We start from the raw sequence: 23,257 nt of genomic DNA on the forward strand, positions 1-23,257 counted from the left end.
CTGTTATACAATGTCACTCATTGAGTGTTCTTTATCAAACTCAATACATAACGGCTACGTCAGCACAAGATATGTTCAGCCTGTTATACAATGTCACTCATTGTGTGTTATTTATCAAACTCAATACATAACGGCTTCGTCAGCACAAGATATGATCAGTCTGTTATACGATGTTACTCTTTTGTGTGTTCTTTATCAAACGCAATGCATCATGGATACGTCAGCACCAGATATGATCAGTCTGTTATACAGTGTCACTATTTGTGCGTTGTTTATCAAACTCAATACATAACGGCTACGTCAGCACAAGATATGTTCAGCCTGTTATACAATGTCACTCATTGTGTGTTATTTATCAAACTCAATACATAACGGCTTCGTCATCACGGGTTACCATCAGTCTGTTATACAATGTCACTCATTGAGTGTTCTTTATCAAACTCAATACATAACGGCTACGTCAGCACAAGATATGTTCAGTCTGTTATACAATGTCACTCATTGAGTGTTCTTTATCAAACTCAATACATAACGGCTACGTCAGCACAAGATATGTTCAGCCTGTTATACAATGTCACTCATTGTGTGTTATTTATCAAACTCAATACATAACGGCTTCGTCAGCACAAGATATGATCAGTCTGTTATACGATGTTACTCTTTGTGTGTTCTTTATCAAACGCAATGCATCATGGATACGTCAGCACCAGATATGATCAGTCTGTTATACAGTGTCACTATTTGTGCGTTGTTTATCAAACTCAATACATAACGGCTACGTCAGCACAAGATATGTTCAGCCTGTTATACAATGTCACTCAGTGTGTGTTATTTATCAAACTCAATACATAACGGCTTCGTCATCACGGGTTACCATCAGTCTGTTATACAATGTCACTCATTGAGTGTTCTTTATCAAACTCAATACATAACGGCTACGTCAGCACAAGATATGACCAGTCTGTTATACAATGTCATTCATTGTGTGTTATTTATCAATCTCAATACATAACGGCTACGTCAGCACAAGATATGATCAGTCTGTAATACAATGTCACTCACTGTGTGTTCTTTATCAATCTCAATACATAACGGCTACGTCAGCACAAGATATGATCAGTCTGTAATACAATGTCACTCACTGTGTGTTCTTTATCAATCTCAATACATAACGGCTACGTCAGCACAAGATATGATCAGTCTGTTATACAGTGTCACTCATTGAGTGTTATTTATCAAACTCAATACATAACGGCTACGTCAGCACAAGATATGATCAGTCTGTTATACAATGTCACTCACTGTGTGTTATTTATCAATCTCAATACATAACGGCTACGTCAGCACAAGATATGATCAGTCTGTAATACAATGTCACTCACTGTGTGTTCTTTATCAATCTCAATACATAACGGCTACGTCAGCACAAGATATGATCAGTCTGTAATACAATGTCACTCACTGTGTGTTCTTTATCAATCTCAATACATAACGGATACGTCAGCACAAGATATGATCAGTCTGTAATACAATGTCACTCACTGTGTGTTCTTTATCAATCTCAATACATAACGGCTACGTCAGCACAAGATATGATCAGTCTGTTATACAGTGTCACTCACTGAGTGTTATTTATCAAACTCAATACATAACGGCTACGTCAGCACAAGATATGATCAGTCTGTTATACAATGTCACTCACTGTGTGTTCTGTATCAATCTCAATACATAACGGATACGTCAGCACAAGATATGACCAGTCTGTTATACAATGTCATTCTTTGTGTGTTGTTCTTTATCAATCTCAATACATAACGGATACGTCAGCACAAGATATGATCAGTCTGTTATACAATGTCACTCTTTGTGTGTTCTTTATCAAACTCAATACATAACGGCTACGTCAGCACAAGATATGATCAGTCTGTTATACAATGTCACTCATTGTGTGTTCTTTATCAAACTCAATACATAACGGCTACGTCAGCACAAGATATGATCAGTCTGTTATACAATGTCACTCATTGTGTGTTCTTTATCAAACTCAATACATAACGGATACGTCAGCACAAGATATGATCAGTCTGTTATACAGTGTCACTCTTTGTGTGTTCTTTATCAAACTCAATACATAACGGATACGTCAGCACAAGATATGATCAGTCTGTTATACAATGTCACTCATTGTGTGTTCTTTATCAAACTCAATACATAACGGATACGTCAGCACAAGATATGATCAGTCTGTTATACAATGTCACTATTTGTGTGTTCTTTATCAAACTCAATACATAACGGATACGTCAGCACAAGATATGTTCAGTCTGTTATACAATGTCACTCATTGTGTGTTCTTTATCAAACTCAATACATAACGGCTACGTCAGCACAAGATATGATCAGTCTGTTATACAATGTCACTCATTGTGTGTTCTTTATCAAACTCAATACATAACGGCTACGTCAGCACAAGATATGATCAGTCTGTTATACAATGTCACTCATTGTGTGTTCTTTATCAAACTCAATACATAACGGCTACGTCAGCACAAGATATGATCAGTCTGTTATACAATGTCACTCATTGTGTGTTCTTTATCAAACTCAATACATAACGGCTACGTCAGCACAAGATATGATCAGTCTGTTATACAATGTCACTCATTGTGTGTTCTTTATCAAACTCAATACATAACGGCTACGTCAGCACAAGATATGATCAGTCTGTTATACAATGTCACTCTTCGTGTGTTCTTTATCAAACTCAATACATAACGGATACGTCAGCACAAGATATAATCAGTCTGTTAAACAGTGTCACTATTTGTGCGTTGTTTATCAAACTCAATACATAACGGCTACGTCAGCACGGGTTACCCAGTCGTCGTAGGATCCGCAGGTTAGTAAACAACCCGTTTCTCTTTGGTATGCAGGATATCTCTGTCTGTGGGTTCGCATCCCTGCTTGACCTATGTAGAGGTTTATCAGTAACATACCCGTGGCATAACTGGATTAGCTGAACGTTGCGTTAATCACAAACCACATACTGTATGCAAAAAGCTTTTGTGTGGACTCCATTGTGTAAATTGAAACGATAAAAATGTGGCACACATTCAGTTCAATAGTATTGTAATTCGACAAAAACATATCCTGTTGCACGTGTTTAGACTGTAGATGAAAAGCTATGTCTGTTTAATTTTAGATAAATCTTTGACGAAACAAATACAGATTGTTCGTTTAGGTGAACATAACACCAGGGGTTGTTTCACAAAGTAATATGAGCACAACAGCTGTTGAGGTGAATTCTGATATTCTACAGTGCTAGCGGTTTCTGATACTGCCCAAGGATATGATCGGTTTAGGGAATAGATGCTGATATCACGGAATGCACTTTAAGCCATTTTACACATAACCAGGAGGTCTGCATGGACTAGTTCTGTCTGCACCCTACCCGTGTAATTGACTTCACAATAGTGGTGGAAATATGTAAGCGGTCTTTCCTTTCATCTGAAGCCAATGCGCTGTAATCTATTTACCTAACTTGATAGGGTTGACGATATTTGGTATCGCTAACTTGTATTATACGTTTGAGTCTTGAGGTTAACATAGTTAGTCACACACAATGTCAGATAACCAATGGTCACAACTACCACGTCTTGACTTTCACATTCACAGGCAAAGACACCTTGGTAATGTTAGACTGACGGGACACTGCATTAGCTGACCTAGAATTGGATATGTAGTTGACTTTGGGTTGTTTGGCTGTGAGAAAACAGTCCATATTCTGCAGGGCACTTGTTCTTGATTGATCCCGGGTTTATGTCGGAATTCCGGAAGTCATGGAGCGTATGAAAGCCCATGATGATTTAAAACATACACCAGTTAAACCGGATATAGATGACTATGTCTGAATAAATTTAAAATGAATTTTTACAAAACAAATACGTTTTTAAGAGATTGACTTTTTGGATGAACGTAACACAATGGCTTGAAAACGAAGACCACTTTTCTTTGAGAATAAAACCAACATTGTTTCCATGGAAATGTTTGAAAATACCACTTAGAAAGCTTTCAAAATACCAAAAGGCACAAGTTGAGCTGATGACCAGTTCGTATGTCAAGTTCCGTTCACAAACACTGAAGGGTTTTGTAGTTAGGGATCAGAATAGGATACTAACGCCAACGACAACTTGTGTATACATGTACCAAGAAAACAACACATTGCTCATTTGTTCACCTGAATGAAATACAAAACATCGAGATAATCATAGTTGCATATTGCAGTATCAATCGTCACGATATATCGCTCTATGCAGTCCACATACCAATATCGTGATAAACCGTTGTCATGGAAATAATCGCTTGATACAATTGTCATACAAATGTCGCGTGACAAAATATCTTATTGATTAACCACTTCCAAAACACTGGAGGTGAGGTGGGGTGAGGTGAAATGGGGTTTAACGTCGCACTTAATAATGTTTCGCTCATATGACGACGTGCATGTACTAGCTGGTTTCCATAGTGCTAGCCCACTGAGATACCATGCCGCAGTGAAGCATGATTACCCCACTCAGACACATTATACTGACTTCGAGTCGAACAGACCTTGTTATACCTATTAATGCCGAACGCCAGGCAGGGACCAACAAGTACCATATTTTAACGTCTTTGGTATGACACGACCGGGGATCGAACCCACGATCTTCCGCTCTCCGGGCGGACGCTCTAACCACTACACCATGGAGGCGGTCCAAAAACACTGGAATATGGAGTCGTCGAATAAACTATCACTGTGCATGGCCTCCCTGTGTCACCCGTAGTAGGAGGCGATTAACGGGATCAGGTGGTCAGGTTCGCCGCCTTGGTTGACGCATGCCATCGTATCCCAAATACGTAGATCGATGCCATATAGAAGGAATATTGCTGAGTGCGGCGTTAAACAACAAACAAAACCTACTTATGTCAGCAATAAACGAAAACAAGAGGTGTTTTAGTTGTTGTTTGTTGTTTATCGTATACCATGAGAGATGTAAATACAGACAACTAGAGCTATGCATAAAACCCAAAGTGAAAACAATAAACAATTCGGTGACCCGTTATCTTCCATGTGTATATAAACATACCTGTGCTGTTTCATGGAGAGTCCTCCTGTGTCAAAAGGCCTTCCTGCTCACGAAGAACATAAACGTTAGATTAATATTGTGCCGTATGAAATAAAGCCCTGCAGTGACAAGAATAACGACGTCTGACAAAGTACCCCTGACGTACACCTCAAACCAGTTGTAGGTTTGCTAGCCACTGAACTGGCCCTGACCCTCAGTTCCCGTCTGAGCCCGTGGGGTGACATAGATGTCGACTGTCCTTGAGTGAGCGAGGGGCAAGGACAGACCCAGATACAGCACCATCACCTTCGTCATTGCCGATAGCAATGTCGTCGTAGGTATCACTGGCGTCAGTCTGATCCCTTGGGGCTGACATAGAAGGGGACAGGAGTGACCTGGAGGTATCAACAGACCCGGACTCAGCACCAGTATCTACGTCATCGCCGATAGTGATGTGGTCGTAGGTGTCACTGGCGTCAGTCTGATCCCTTGGGGCTGACATAGATGTGGGCTGTCTGGAGTGACCTGGAGGCAACAACAGACCCAGACACAGCACCAGTATCTACGTCATCGCCGACAGTGATGTGGTCGTAGGTGTCACTGGCGTCAGTCTGATCCCTTGGGGCTGACATAGAAGGGGACAGGAGTGACCTGGAGGCAACAACAGACCCAGACACAGCACCAGTATGTACGTCATCGCCGATAGTGATGTGGTCGTAGGTGTCACTGGCGTCAGCTGACATGTCCTTGACCAAGTGGTGTGACAGCAGATCTTCAGTGGATAATCTGATCGATGGAATGCCACTATTACCTACTGAACTGTTGCTGACCCCGACCTCCCATCTGATCCCTTGGGGCTGACATAGATGTGGATTGTCAGGTGAGCAAGGGGCAACAACAGCGACAGACCCAGCACCAACACCGGTGGCGATGTGTTTGTGGATGCCAGTTGCCTCAGCCGACAAAACACATGGTGTACTAAGATATCCTCAAAGCTTAAACTGGTGCATAGAATACCACTATTTCCCATTAAACTAACAATACATTGTCGCTTTATGATGATATATATATACTATTCCAAAAAAGAAACGCATAGCCCAGAAATGTGTTGCGAAAATATTGTATATTCAAACATGTATAACTCGTCCACTCCTCCACTTGCTTTTTTTTTGCATCAGTTTAGAAGAAGGTAATGTCTATACAACCAAGAGAATAATTTAAGATAACGGAGATGTTGAGCGCGATGGTGACTACGTAGCACGGTCCCGACGTAAGGTCTCCTGGCTCTCTCTCTCTCAACCTGTTCCGTACAGTCTGACCGGATATCCTCCGAAGTCCAGGCACCCTGGCTGCTGTGCTCTCAACCGTGGCAGTACGATCACGCAAATGTAGTACCCGGATGTACCGATGTTGGGCTGCAGTGGTGACTCGAGGTCTGCCTGTACGGGAACGGCCATTTGATGAACCTGTTTGGTTGTAACGAGCGGCAAGCAGTGATATCCTGTTCAGACTTACATTCGGACGCCTGGCAACAGAAAATTGGTAATCTCCAGCGTGCATTCGTTCAATGGTGAAATGCTCTTTGTTGCACAATTTCAACTGGAAGGTGATTTCTGTTCCGTTGTGGCGATGCCTTTTTGATTCTTGTAAGAAATCTCATCAAAATCAACATTTTCAGGTAAAGTCGATTTTTCACTTGTGCAATAGTGTAAAATCATGCTATCAACATTTTTGTCACATATTTTGACGATTATTTGAACACAATTGGTAATTAATCGATGTTTTTTAAAATACAAAACGCCTATGCGTTTCTTTTTTGCGGATAGTATATTTACATGCTAGTTGTTACAATCGGTTTTTTTCTGTTGAATTTCGTTGCGAAAGCCCAATATTTCATTCCTTCTCAAAATTTCCACATCTGTGGGGGAAAGCGGGTAGCATCGATGATAAACTTTAACCGACATTTTAGAGTGAGAAAGTGAGGTATTATGGTTTTAAGCCGCTGTCGGCAATATTCCAGCAATATCACGGCGGGGAACACCGGAATTGGCTTCACACAATGTACCCATAGACCCATGTGCGTAATCGAACCCGGGTGTTCCAGATAACGAGCGAACCACATGGGTACAATGTGGGAAGCCCATTTCTTGTGTACCCCGCCGTGATATTGTGGGAATGGGTCATAAGCTGTGTGTGTGTCTGTGGTGGGGGAAGTGGGGAAGGGGGGAAGGGAGGGAGAGAGAGGAGTCTTTCATGAAATTACCATGAACGGACGTCATACAGTAAATACGCCATTAAAGAATGAGCACTCAGTATTTGATCTCTGTTTGCTGAGAGAGAGTTGGCTTCACACATTTCCATCATGTTTGGAATTAGCAGAGTAGAGTTGTCTCCCTTCAACCTGGAGCTGCGACTCCCATTTATGACATTCACCACAGAGGTAAAGTCCCACAGATATCACCTTTGTGTCACAATGACCTGACACTGCATATACTGTGAACTACATTGCAAATATTTATGACTTGTGCACCCATACGATATCACATGGGGCATAAAAGTGACATCCGCGTTCGTGCATATTGCTGCACTGGATGCTCTGCTTGGTGAGCTTATCATACGTGTACACAGAACTTGTGTAACAATGAAGTTCACTCAATGTACTCAAAACAGCGACGACTCTCACTATTGCAGGCCAATTGCACTACTCCATTCTTGTCAGCCACGTCCTATGGTATAAGTCCCCGTCGTCATTCACTTTATTTCAAGTACTTTTTATCAGTGGTGACGGCCCTCGGATTACCGAGACTGAAAACTCTTCTCTTGTCTGGTGTTAATGTTTAATCTAAGAATGGGCTCTAATATGGTTTGATGTGGTGAATGTATTAAATGTTATATAATATGCACGTGGAAGTGTAACGAGAGAGAGGTGGCCAGGTGAGTTGCAAAAACTCTTTTATCAAACCGATAATGCTGTCATCCTGTACTGTAGATTTGTAAACATATTCAGATATGCAGGCTTACTAAAACAGACGGGAATACACCCACATCTCGGCGCCTGTGTAAATGCAAAATACTTTTTTCGAAGGATTAGCAGATAGTATGTTGAGTGATGGATTGTCGTCTAACTAACCTGAATGTTTTTAATGAACCTTGAATATAATAAACATAAATAGCATGTGTGCTATCTAACCTGACCAGTGAGACGTGCTGAAACAACCAGTTGCGAGACAAACTCGAGTTATAATATCCAGAAACGCTTTAAATATATTTAAATATTTTATTGCTACAAAGAGTAACGTGATACATTTGGGATTACATTTTCTCAGTAAAGTTCAGATTCTAGTACTTTTGAGAGTTGAGTGCCATCCGGGATTCGAACCCACACAAATCAGGAACACAAATCCTAAATATAACATGTGTTACTTTTTACCACTTTCTAAATTTTACTGTGTTTTCATAGCTTTCGGCCTTGGGAGCCGTGCCGATTTTCACTTATCAGAGGGACAATGCTGATAATAATTACAATAATTCATTTACATAGCGCCTTGTATCCTTCTAGGTAGTTGTCACTGAACGTTGTAATCAGAACCTGATTGTTATTACCCCGGATAACCCAAGCTGCCTGTGAGGCGCTAGAGACTTATCTCACCGGGTACCCATTATACCAGTTGTCCGACTTCAATGTTTGTGGAAGCCGCGGTGGCTGAGCGAGTTCTGCAGGTGACGTCGTGTTCTGGCGATTAGGTGCCTGACTCTGAGGATGTGGGTTCGAGCCCCGGATATATCGATACATCGGTCGCGCTATAACGCGATAATTGCTCCCCAGTAAACTGCATTCTACCCTGTAGTACTACAGAATTACAGCGTTTATGAAATCTCTGTAACCAGTGAGATAGTGATTGTAAACGTTTGCTGTTACCAAAGCAGATATATATATTTCTTACATCGTTGTCAAGCTAGAGGTGACCAGGTGATGAGAAACATATATGCACAGTCGATAGTGACAAGCAGAGGTTAACAACAACAACAACAACAACAACAACAACAACAACAACAACAACAAGTGGTAATTGGTGTCTAATTAGACAGGTTACATACTGGCATGGATAGAATATAACATTTCTAGAGTGAGTGAGTTTAGTTTTATGCCGCTTTTAGCAATATTCCAGCAGTATCATGGCAGGCGACACCAGAAATGGGCTTCACACATTATACCCATGTGGGGAATCAAACCCGGGTCTTCGGCGTGTAGAGCGGATGCTTAACCACTAGACTACCTCACCGCCCAAACATTTCTAGAAATCACGACAGGGACAAAAGAGGGTTTTCTTTGTGACAAACATTCCTTTGGATATTGAAACTAATTCTCATAAAATATATCTATATATTATATATGTAAGAGAAACTGTACTACTAACACTGTGTATGCATTGTAGGTAGTGACAAGCAGAGGTTAACACCACCACCAACAACAACAACAACAACGGGTAATTGATGTCTAATTAGACAGGTTACACGCAGGCATGGATAGAATATAACAATTCTAGAAATCACGACAGGGACAAAAGAGGGTTTCTCTTTGTTACATACATTCCTTTGAATTTTCAAATCAATTCTTATAAAATATTTATATTCAATATGTAAGGAAATGTGACTACTAACACTGTGTTGGTAAATCATCAACACACTTATAATGAGGGGAAGCGCTCAGTGCTGCGATACCAAGCGAAAACATCACACATTACTTCAGTCTTATATACATCATAAACATGACAAAATATCACATTCCTTACAAATAAAAATCTGGTAGCTATAAGAATATTTTACATTTCATAAACATATTAATAATTCATAAATTGGAAAAAAATCACTACAAATGGTTCCGCTACTTACAAACTCAAATCTACAAGGAATGCCAAAATTTATACTCCATGAAAACAGATTTAGCAGTAATTAAGATAAATTCTGATCCAAATAACACACGCCGTGACTTTTAACGTATACAGAATCATAGTTAGATATTCGTGACAAGTGTTGCAGTTCATATTTCGATTTGTTCTTTGCGAAAGACTTTGTAATTAACACTAATAGCCAAACATTAATCAAAACTGCAAATACCAGCATCTGCTGCATATTACATTCTTGTGCCATATACCCGAGACCTTCAGACAATCAACGTGTTGCCTGGGTTCAGACATTGGTGTCGGTATTGTACATACAGAGTGTCATGCTGATGATGAAGACTTTTCTACCGATTGTAGTCTTTGAAGGATCCTGTAACGCTGTGGCCTGATATCAGTTCTCCTGTTACATGTGCATAGTCGGGCAGACCAACATACATCATGACCAACATGGGTCTATCAAAATCTACATCTGTAACAGTGATGAACACTGTGTTATCAGCAGCATTGATAACTGACAGTTTGTTGTTAGCTCCATTCAGTACAAAACACAGTCGTAGGTCATAAGACTGACCAACTCTGTTCTGGGTGAGTGGGGTGTCGCTGAGGACGGTGTTATTATAGGCAACCCGGAGACACAGCTGCTGCTTGTGGTTGCGGCATGCACCAACACGTACACTCAGTCCAGTGCGTTGATTGATGGAAGCATCTACAGGGGTGGGGGTCAGAGCAGTCTCCAGCATCGTACCGTTGTCTGGTATATTTCCTTTCACAGAGAACCCAAGATTTACTTGATAGATGCACTGTTGACCGGGGCTGTTTCGGACCATCAGAGGTCTGGACGCCAGTACTGATCTGAGTTCTTGTATCCGACATCCTGTATCAGGAGAAGGGGTGGTTGGTGGAGTGTTGGTGACTACCCGCCTAGACACGCTTATATCACACCAAGCTGTTCCTGGGTCCCATTCCAGCATAGGGCCTGTGTACAGAATAACATTCATAACTGATACAAACCATTTCCATTGCAGTGAACGAGAAGTTATTGATATCATAGAAACAAAAAGTTATGGAGATGAATCATATGTATGTAGCTGTACAATAACCTTTAAATAAACCTCAGCATAGGATCCATACATAGAACTGTACCTCCAGGGTAAAAGAACTGGGTCCCATGTTCCTATTATGAATATCACTCTAGAGTGATGTATTGACATATGTGCCACAGTAAACGTATTGAAGCATCACCAAGGACACGATGCCCTCATCCAGAAGTACTCACATGTTATCTCCCCTTCAGACAACTTCCTGTCCGTCTCCATCACTGACACAAGGCATAGGTCATGTACTATCTCCACAATATCATATATATGTTCTGGGGCTGGTAAAACAGTCCCACAGATCTCTTTCGAAACAGACGGCTATGTCAAACATAGCGCTCACATTTTGTCAACATTCACAAAGTCCGTGTATAAACTTAATTATGTCATTCCCGAAGGAACATTGAAAAACGGTGGCGGAATATGACGAAATACTTTAAAGTGGTTTTGTTTTGATCTTAAGGTGTTTTATAGTTGGTGTTAGATTTAAGTATCGTGATACGTATTGTATTGCCACCCTTGTATCGGGATTCGTATCGTATCGCAGCTTCAGAGCACAATACTTTGTCACATTCAACCACTCACCCCCACCCCCAACTCACTCTTTCAACCCCCAACTCACTCATTCACTCACCCCCCTTCCCCCAACACAAATCCACCCCGTTTCTTCATCACTCACTCACTCATTCTCCACCCTACCACTCACTAACTCATTCACGCTTGCAAACACTCACTCACCCACTCACTCACCACACACACACACCCAACTCACTCATTCACTCTCCCACCCCACCCCACCCCCACAAACCCACCCGTTTCTCCATCACTCACTCACACACTTATGGTATTAAATCAAATGTATGTAGCTGTACAATAACCTCTAAATGAACCCCGGTACCTGTACCTTTGAGACCGATCTGAGAGCGGGTGATTAGCGGGGTTTGATCCCTGATCGTGGCATGCCACAAGGACGTTAAAACATGGTACTTGTTGTCTCCTTGTCTGGCGCTCAGCATTAAGGGGATAAAACAAGGACTGGTCGTCAATATGCTGTGATTCAGTGAATCATATACTCTCATACAGAACTGCAGCTTTCGGTCGGTCGGTCGGTCGGTCGCATTCATTCCGCCACTCACCCACCAACCCAACCACCCACCAACAAACCAAACTCACTCATTCACTAACATTTCCTAACCTGTTTATTTCGCAACATGTGTTAAAACATTGTAGCCATGTGACTACAAAAATGTTTCTGGAACCATACAAATTTATGCGAATAAAACGTTATAAAAATATCTCTCGAACATGTTTGAGGGAAGCTTTTTCATATTTAAATTTTTTGGATACACATATAAAATTGTTTTCATTTATAATTTGTGGTATATGCTATGAAATATAACAAATATGTAATCAGTGAAGCGAGTATATAATAATTGATATAGCATACAATAGGCCAATACAATGCCGATAAAGTATGCCAAAGTTGTCCCGATGCAGGGCCGATGCAGGACAGTTGAAGTTCGCCAACGTTAGGCCAATCTCGATGGGATGAGCAAAACTTCATCCGCCAGATGATGTTTGCCGACTTTGGGTAGAGGATGCAACCGACGTCGGGGTCACACATTCCTTCACTGAAACAACACCCATCCTAACCACCCACCCACTCACCCACCCAAGCCCACTCACTCACTCAAAACTAACACAAGAACTGGTCGACAGCAAGTAAGTAATCAATTTTCTACTCCTTACCTGTAGGTAATTCTGCTGGTTCCAGTACGATGGCATTGCTTAAGTATATGGCACTGTTGTTGGCCTGTCTGTTGGGTAGAACGTGACTGATCTGACCATTCCAGCTGCCTCGATACTATCACGAAGATGATGTATGTTTGCCTCCACAAAGTTCACACCAGTCCTGACAAAGGATACCTCTTGTGGCGTCTCGTCCAACATGGCTCTCAAAAAGGCAGCTGAAGACCCCATCACATGAAGATCCTCTATCCTGTCAGCTTTACTTCTCATTAGTTTTGTGTAGTCAGTGGAAGATTTTACTCTTGCCTGCAAAACTCTTGTTGATTCCAGTGATTCTTCTGTCATCTGAAGATTCTGAGCAGATTTATCTTCAACATCTGACAAGAGGACTGCCCTCCGTTGCTTCAGCTCATTGGTAAGATCGTCAAAAGCTTTGTTGATATAATCTGTGGCAACCCTCTTGGACGTTTCAATGTTCTCTAGCTTCTGAATCAATTCTGCTTCTGTTTTTCTCAGTGTCTCTGACTTCACATACATCTTTGCGAAAACGTCTTCTGTGGATTTCGACAGTTCTTGGTGTGCCTCATCCACAGACACAACATTGTGTCCCTTCCCTTTATCGTGATCTACTACAGTGCACGAAAGTAGTATTGTAGGTGGGAGCAGACGGTCCTTTTGGTTGAGGGAGGTTGAGGGAAGGGTAAGGAAATGGATTGGATGATGTAAGTCACGTGATCATAGCGGATAGGTAAATATAGACAGCACAACACAGGAAAGTTCAATGAAAGGTGTGGGTGTTTTAAGGCAGTCGTGCAGAAAACTCTTCATTAAGCGAAAAAAACAAACAAAAGCAAAGTGTCCTGAATAGAGCTATGTATAGCATGCTGCCCTGAATAGACAGATAGACAGTACCCGTCAGCCCGGTTTTGAATTGAGTGCGCTTGACAACTCACGTGACTCCGTCGTTTTAAATAGCCCGCGCTCGACAGAGCGTGCGACCTGTTTTGATGAATGCAGGGTGTGTGTTGAAAGTACATCGTATCACAATAGAGACGGGTTGTGTCAACATGGTTCGGAGACGGAATCTTCGAGTAATGTCAAATGTAGTTGAAAAACATTTCATACAGAACGCGTCCTGTACAAGTATAACACCATCAAAGTAATGGAAAGTCGGTGTAGGTTTATATGTTATTTCATACTATAGTACTGTAGGAAATGCTAGAAAATTGCTTTTTAGCCTGAATATCTTTATAAAGGTGATACATGTACTATGTTGTCAATATATCAACTCGTCTATTGTCTACCTAATTTTTATTTCAACCGATTTAACATTCCCCTGCATTTAAAGGGCAGTTTACAGGAGAGAATTTGGTACCAAAACAGCAACTTAAGATTTTTTCAGAGTTCAACAACAGAAATCTGAAATAGTCTTTACATTTATGCTAATAATACAGGTGAATTTATGAATTAACGTTTCTCCTAAACAAATAAATGTTGATTGTTTGTGTTACTTTACTTAATTATCGTTTCTTTATTGAAGAAAAATATTAATATAAATGTTAAGTCTTGATAAATAAGTTTCCCGTCATGCATGCACATCTTTATCACAGCGTCCACTATGGCCAACGATTTGCAGTCGATTGTTGCAAAGGTTTATAGTTTTTTTCTGCTTAAAAAAGACAGAGGTAAACCTTTCATTAGTTTAGAAAGGGTTTATTACAGAACTTGTAGAGCTGTTGGCATGTCTTACCAACAAGTTTACAATATTGTAAACAAATCAGACAAGAGAGGGACCGTCTCAAATGCAAAACCGGGACGTAAAACCATCCTTGACAGCTTTGACAAGGGATGGAGTGCTTAGACGGGCGGTCTACAAACTTTATGAGAAGAAAAATATATATATTCTAAAGAAGCTACACCAGTGACTTCGTTAAATCTTTGGCCAATGTTCACAACTAGATTAAACTGACCGTATTACATCCATATTTTTGCAATGAAATATACTGTTGACATGCAAAACATTTATTAAAACGTTGCACATTTCTACAATCAATCGATAAGATAACACAAGTGATAGGATTCTTTCCAATGTACAGTAATTCGTATGTTTAATTCAAAACAAATACACATACACAAATGATCCCTTACATAACCGATACGTATACTATACGTACACATATTCAACATTTTGCAGAAAAAAACATCTATTGAGATGACCCCTCGCCCGAGCGTGTGCTCAGGTGTCAATTTCACCTGTCGATACCGTGCATGCTGATGACGTAACACAGGCAGTTAATGTTTGTATCAAATAACGTCCCACTACCCCTTATTTTTCTAAGTTTTTGGTATTTTCATCAGTAAAATCACATTTTAGAGCATGTCTCAAAATTTATTCCCTCGGTCTACATTAGGTAGATGTTTCTTGAAGTTATATTTGTTATTTAAGTAACTGTAATACCTATGAATTTTAAATAAAAGTCAAAAAGCATTTTTCTAGCATTTCCGACAGTACTTTAGTTTGTTTTTGTTTTTGGTTTTGTTTTTTTGTTTTTTCCATCCAAATAAATGATTTTGAGCCATGTACACTAATGGATGCAGTTTTAGTTTTACTAGACAGCGAGATGGTTGAAATATGAGGCTTGAAAAACACATGGATAGAAGCATATCAATATCATATAGCACACGTATAATACCATGAAAGTCACGTCATTTGGAGAGAGACGAAAGAAATAGAAATGTAGAGGCTAGGAATCTGCTTATTGAAACAGTTCTGTCGTGCCCTGTTCAGACAGAGAACAGATTTTAGAAATCTACAGCGAGATACACAGGCGCGTTGAATGGATAGTTATTATATGTCAATCATTCGTCAGAATAGTCCTATAAGACAAGTTTCAACGCGTCTACGTCACGTGACCACACCAGCGATATATGAAACAAATTCGGTCGAATAGTGAATCATTTACAACATAGAACTCTTCGGTACCACGCTGAATGCTTTTAACTTTGCTCAGTGTTATTGCTTACTATCTAGAAGATGGCAACGAGCAGTACAAGCCTATCTCAGGAACCCACAAAGCAAGCAGTGGGTTCATCAGAAGAACAGAGAGACGATCGAGAGAACATGTTTCATATCGGCAGTAGTCGGTATATCAAGACCACCCGTTGGAGTGGAGACTGGAAAATAGACCTTCGTCAATACGAATGGAGTGCTGAAGGTATACTCTATACCACCAAAACAGGTATTTGTTTATCTCTCGATCAATGGGCGCAGCTGAAGGTTATTGAAAACACTGTCTCAGACTCGTTATCTCAAATCCTAAACAAGGAAGATTGTTCTGTCTGTCTACCGTTAAGCCGCAACGTTTTCCTAACCATGAATTCACCCAACAAAGTCGTGGATATACGGCAGTGGTGGCTACCCGATGGTGAACGAGAATTAAAACCCACGCGTAAAGGCATGGCTCTTAAGCCGGAAGAATGGTGCCAGCTCCTCAAAGTCAGTGCTCTACTGGATGACTGTATAGCATACAATCCATGAAGTATGTGTAAGTTATAGTGAACTCAAATAAGCTACAGAAAGTTATGTTTTAGACATAGACTTTTTATGTTATTGTATTGATTATTCACAATACCACGCTTTGAGATAACAGTGGATTGAACTCGGCAATGTTATAATATAAGCAATGAACCATCAACGATTGCTTCATAAGAATGGAGGAGCGCGCAGAGGCACAACCTCTCACTAGGAGTAGCTCTGGAGAGCCTTGGAGACTATTCGGTAGGAAGACAGCCAAGCCAGAAACTGTATGTTTCTCTCAAATTTTCATTATCTATATCGTAGTGATTACCTGCATCGTGAATTTATCTTTGGATAAACTCTAATCTTTGTACTGCGCTTTTAAGTTCCTCTCTCGGATATCTCCTTCCCAACCCGACAATTAAGTCTCAACCGTCACGAGTTAGTTGAACAACACCTACAACAGGCGTGTGTCGACATCAGATATCGAATAAACATTTAGGTGTACCCTATCCTAGAGCCATACAAACGAGCAGCAGAAATCCATCTTTTGGATGACTGAAGAGCATTCAATGTGTGAGTATGTTATAGCTGTGCAGCAGATGTTCTAAATATAGCAGATATAAAAAGAAGGTACACCACGCATAGCGAATCATTCAGGGATGAGACTTCCTTACGAGATGCCGGGCCGATGCAGGGCAGTTGAAGTTTGCCAACGTTAGGCTGACTGACTGACTGAGTGAGTGTAGTTTTACGCCGCTTTTAGCAATATTCAAGCAATATCACGGCGGGGAACACCAAAAATGGGCTTAACACAATGTGCCCATGTGGGGAATCGAACCCGGGTCTTCGGCGTGACGAGCCAACGCTTTAACCACTAGGCTACCCCACCGCCCCAACGTTAGGCTGATGTCGATCGGATGAGCAAAACTTCATAGGCCAGATGAAGGTTGCCGACTTGGGGCCGAGGATGCACATTCCTTCACTAAAACAACACCCATCCTAACCACCCACTCACTTCCAGGCCCACTCACTCACTCACTCAAAACTAAAACTAGGACTAGTCGACAGCAAGTTATTAACCAATTTTCTACTCCTTACCTGTAGGTAACTCTGCTGGATCCAGTACGATGGCGTTGTATGCTTTATAGTCTGGCAGAATTGTCGGCCTCTCTGTTGGGGAGAACGTGACTGACCTGACCATTCCAGCTGCTTTGATACTATCACGAAGATGATATATGTTTGCCTCCACAAAGTTTACACCAGTCCTGACAAAGGATACCTCTTGTAAAGTCTCCTCCAACATAGAGCTCAGAGAGGCAGCTGAAGACCTCATCACCTGAAGATCCTCTATCCTGTCAGCTTTACTTCTCATTAGTTTTGTGTAGTCAGTGGAAGATTTTACTCTAGCCTGCAACAATCTTGTTGACTCCAGGGTCTCCTCTGTAAGCTGAAGATTCTGAGCAGATTTATGTTCAACATCTGACAAGAGGACTGCCCTCCGTTGCTTCAGCTCATTGGTCAGATCGTCAAACGTTTTGTTGATATCATCTATGGCAACCCTGTTGGACATTTCAATGTTCTCTAGCTTCTGAATCAATTCTGCTTCTGTTTTTCTCAGTGTCTCTGACTTCACATACATCTTCACAAAAACGTCTTCTGTGGATTGTGACAGTTCTTGGTGTGCCTCATCCACAGACACAACATCATGCCCCTTCCCTTTATCGTGATCTACTACAGTGCACGAAACACAGACGACCATGGTACAAGTGTGGCAGTAGAACTGTAGAGGCTGCTGGTGTTGACTACACTGATGTCGACGACGGAAACTCTACACAAGTCGCCCCTTCATCTCATCAAAGGTAACTATTGTGTGTGTCTTTGTTGTTACATTCCTCCTGTGGGCATTCAGACAGATAGAACAGAGAAATACCCCACAGTTGTCACGCTGGGCTTGAGCTGTTTCCTTTTCAGGACAGTCTGTACATGGTAGATGAAGACCTTTCTGGATCTTGAGGTAGTCCAGAGTCTCCAGGATGACTGTCTCTTTGGGCAGGGATTTCACTCCACCAGGCAGGTTATGTTGGTGTCGACACATGGGGCAGCGTATGGTTATAGAGACGCCACTGCAGGTTTCCAGACAGGGCTGACATATGGACTGGACACAGCATGGCATACGATGAGGAATTCGTATTGAGTCATCAACGTGTTCTCTACAGATTGGACACTGAGTCAGAAGATCCTTGATCGCAGCCACTGATACAAGATCCAACATGTTTGTCTGGCAAAAGACATAATGATCATTGTCATATACATTGTACTTGTTGACATATGGTAAGGGGCAGTGGTGTGCTCTATATTTAGGCTTGTGCTATATTTAGACAGAGTTCTGGAATGTACTACAGCCCTCCTCTGATTGTTTGATCGGCATTCTAGAAGTTGGTGAGTCAAAAATGAAACATACTACTTTATGGATTACAACTTTATTGCCTTAAGCGACTTTTCGATGTAGATTCTTACATCGTTATCAAGCTAAAAGTGACTACAACCAAATAGTGAGAAGCATGTACACATGGTATGTTGTGACAAGCAGCAGATTAACATTAACATGTAACATTAGCATGTAATAGAATAACAAGTGGTACATATTCAACAGAGACCAAGAATACTATATACCATCGGCCTATGAAGTATTAATCAAACTATAGACTATCATAGCACCCTGTCTATTTGTTGTTTTGGTTCCCTACTGGCCTCTTCCAATTATGTACCACGTGTTATTCTATTACATCTTGTTTTTAATGTAAGTCTGCTGCCTTGCATCTCAGATTAGATCTCATGTTACAAGATATTATGAGACAGTCATATCTTACTCTGGATATTCAGTCACGGCCTTCAATAGATACTTGGCAATTGTTGCAGTGATGTGAATGTTACTATAACTGACTTTAATTGCTTTAATTACCGCTCTTGTGTTACACTGCCTTGTATATGTACTGCCACTGTGATACCTTTGCAGTGATTTGTGTTCATTTGTAAGCTTTGTTAATTTTAGAATGTAGTTGTCACACTTGTTTGTTGTTGCTACAATGAACTTTCATGTGTCAAACAATCTTTGACAGGAGACCAGGGCTACCACAGGGGATCGGTGGTCAGGCTTGCTGATTTGGTTGACACATTTTATCGTATCCCAAATGCGTAGATCAATGCTCATGATGTTGATCACTGGATTGTCTGGGCCAGACTTGATTATTTACAGACCGCGCCATAGACGTAGAATGTTGCTGAGAGCGGCGTTAAACACCTAACAAACCAGGGCGACCTATACAGTAAATATCATTCACCTGTCGGTAACAACCAGGAAGTAACTCGAGATTGACACCAACCTGTAAAATCACTTCTCGAACAGAATATCTGATACAACCAAAACGTTGTTTAATTCCTAATGAAATTATATTATCCACCTTAGACAATGTTTCTTAACTTTCGGGAACAACAGTAGAGCTGGGTATAGGTTAGGCGTCAACATACACGTATACATACACAACCTGTCCTACGCCATCTGCACACGCGCAGTAGCTACTTTCGTTTTGAGAACAATGGTATGAATAACTCAAATAGAATGTGCAGTCTTACAACAACGGATATGTAGGTCAGCTGTAAACTAAGCACTCTGATCACGCCATGTGGGTTGTCACAAACACAGCCTGTATCACAATAGCTATTGACAGTGTGTAATAGTGACAAAGGGACCGTTCATAATTTCTGACTTGGGGAAGGGGTGGAGGTGGGGGTGGGGTTGAACATCGTCTTTATGGAGAAACATGTACTAAGTGAATTACCCCCACCCCGTAATGTATGTACAAAGTAAATGACCCCAATGCATGTCATGAACAAAATACCTCGATAATAAACGATACCTCGCCAGTGAGTACTACTACTGCCATATACTCCTTGTCAGTAAGCTATTTTCATGTACAACCCCTGCAAAGAAAACACTAAACAACACCAGAATTTAAGACATATTGTTTATCGACAATAAAACCACAAACTGTAATCAGTCGGTTATACAGTGGCATTGTGTATGGCTTTGTGATGAATATTTCTCAACCCCAATAATAATGATAATAATGACCCTTTATGAACCACCCGTTTACACGCACTTGTGTTGGCTCAATCCACGGTCACCCATCCAAGGACTCTTCAATACATACCAGATTCGTGAGCATGGCTGATCCAGTCGTCTGAGAAGCCGCAACTCACTGTACAGAGTTGCTTCCCTTGGTGACGCTTTATCTCTATGCCTGTGGGTTCGAATCCCTGTTTGCCTGTGTGTGCAGGTTTATTAGTGCCATACCCATGGTATACTTAAAGCATTGGTCAACACATATCACATACTGTGTTTCAAAAGAGATACGGCTGCACATGAGTTGAATGCAGTTGAAAAACTAAATTTGAATTAATTTTAAATGGATCTTTAACAAACCAAACAAGGATTGCTCTTCTGTTGAACTTAACTATGAGGCCTGTTTCAGAAAGTATTCTTAGCTCTACGGATGCTGAGGTGTCCCAAATGCTGTAGTTGTATCCGTTGCAAAACAGGCAGGAAGTGAACAGTTTACATAATCGAAGCTGATATAAAAAAATACTTTAAAATTTGTACATATCCTCAGGAGTGACCTCACACATTCAGTCGACATAAACTTACTTTAAAACAAAAATGAAACAAACAGAGAGTGACCTTTAGCTGAACGTAACACAAGAGGCCCGTTTCACAAAGTAACTTAAGTACTACGACTGTGAAGATATCGTAAATACTATAGTGGTAGAGATACGATCACTTTGTACAACTGGCCAAGGCTCCCGTTCGATCGTAGCGCTACGACTGTCGAAAATATGTATTAAAGTATGGGAGTTACGATCACCTTAGCGCTACGGTCGTTTTGTAGAACGGGGCCTAGGATATGTACTGTTAATAGAATAAATGCTGATATCATGAAATGTACTTTAAACCATTTACATATAATCAGGGACTCCATAGTATTACCCGATTTCACAACAGTGATAAACATCAGTAGCCTGCATCACTGCGGGCTTTCCGTTCATATGAAACTGTCCTGGAGTGACTCAGGGCCTACGTCAGCGTCGGTAGCAATGTAGTCGTAGGTGTCACTGGCGTCAACAGACATGTCCTTGACCTTGTGGTGTGACAGCAGATCCTCAGTGTATGGTGTATGGGATGCCACTATAACCTGCTAAGCTGTTCCTGAGTTCCTGTCTGATCCCTTTGGGCAGCCTCAGATTTGGACTGTCTTTGAGTGACACAGACTCAGCAACAGCCCCAGACACAGCACCAGTATCTACGTCATCGCCGATAGTGATGTGGTCGCACGTGTCACTGGCGTCAACTGACATGTCCTTGACCTTGTGGTGTGACAGCAGATCCTCAGTGTATGGTGTATGGGATGTCACTATTACCTACTGAACTGTTCCTCAGTTGCTGCTGACGTAGAGGAAGTCTGTTCCTGAGTTACCTAGAACCAACGACAGCCACAGAAATAGCACCAGCACCTACGACATTGCCGGTAGACGTAGGTGACACCGTCGTCAGCCGACAAAACCATCACGTGGTGTACTGGGAGATCCTCCAGGCTTACACCTGTGCAGAGAATGCCACTACTCCCCTCTAACTATTATCGGGCATATAACACAACTATACTTACACACAGTAGGCACTATTATTTGTGAAATACATTTACACGATAATGTTGGTTATTGAAAATCATGATATCTGTTGAATATGGTTCCGAAAGTCTTTCACTACATCTCCAAATGTCATTTGTTGTTGGTGTTGCTGTTCATCGTATCCCAATTCCGCAGATTGATGTTCATGCTGTTGGTTCCCGCAAAGTCTACCACTGATATTATTAAGTGTAGATCTCTCGTCCTGTTTGTTCTAAACGTGTAGTGAAGCGGATATATGAATAGTCAAATGAAGATCTACCACTGTTATCATTAAGTGTAGCGCACTCATCCTGTCTGTTACCTCTGAAGATCCGGGTAAGAATTGGTCCTGAGCAACCCACGCTTGTCAGGCTCGCTGACTTGGTTAACACATGTCATTGTATCCCATTTGCGTATAGCGATGTTCATGCTGTTGATCACTGGATGTTCTGGTCCAGACTCGCTTATTTAAAGACCGCCGCCATATAGCCATATTTCCTGTTTGTTCTTAAAGTGTAGTGAAGCAGAAATATGAATTGTCAAATGAAAGTTCACATACATGTAATAATTGTGGATAGGATCACTCTGCCAAGAGTTCAAAGTTCTTGAACACCAATTGCTGCACTCAAAGTCAACCATCGGATTCCACGAAAATGGTGGCTCAGTGGGTTAGACAGCTGACTGTTTACTGGCGATTAGGTGCCTGACTCTGAGGGTGTGGGTTCGAATCCTGGATGGAATTCAACCTAACAAAAGTTCTAGAAATTGTACGTGACTGATGGAATCTAATCCCGGATATAACATGTGTTGCATTTAATCACTTTCTAAATGGCAATGCGTATTCATGCTGCAATTAGTGAAACAAAATTACAACTATCCAGTCTCCTAAATCGGATGCTAATTAGTGTCAGACACCCAATAAGCTGGGTTTCGGACCAGCAAGGGAGTGCTTCTTTGAGATCCAAGGGAATCGCCTTAAATTGTCATATTTGATCAGATGAACCTTTCTGAAACCTTTCACCTTGCGTATTCGCCTATTGTGTACGTTGTATTATTTCAACACTGAAGTTCACTCATTACCACTCAAAACAGCAACAACTCGTAGCATTTCAAGCAAATTGCACAGGACAGTTGATACTTCCTTCTTATTGTATACTGTGTTCA

At 41.2% G+C, this 23,257-nt stretch overlaps 1 protein-coding gene across 8 annotated transcripts in view; it reads right to left on the reverse strand.

Annotated features, from left to right (window-relative positions):
* LOC124259687 (E3 ubiquitin-protein ligase arc-1-like) overlaps positions 1 to 23,257 on the reverse strand; it is a 91,543-nt gene that overhangs the window by 59,137 nt on the left and 9,149 nt on the right. The window contains exon 1 of one of the 8 annotated variants that reach the window (XM_046693877.1): positions 19,853 to 20,107. The exons of 6 other annotated variants lie outside the window; for them this stretch is intronic. Coding sequence is in view for 1 of the 2 variants with exons in the window: in XM_046693879.1 (XP_046549835.1) it covers positions 10,354 to 10,883 (530 nt within the window). In the remaining variant the exon portion in view is untranslated. Of the gene's footprint in view, positions 1 to 9,590; positions 10,884 to 19,852; positions 20,108 to 23,257 lie in introns of those variants that run through there. One more of the 8 variants, XM_046693879.1, reaches the window with a different exon arrangement.

The sequence above is a fragment of the Haliotis rubra genome, unplaced genomic scaffold (genome assembly GCF_003918875.1).
Source record: "Haliotis rubra isolate DU_JTF1 unplaced genomic scaffold, ASM391887v1 Scf732, whole genome shotgun sequence".
NCBI classification, from domain to species: domain Eukaryota; kingdom Metazoa; phylum Mollusca; class Gastropoda; order Lepetellida; family Haliotidae; genus Haliotis; species Haliotis rubra.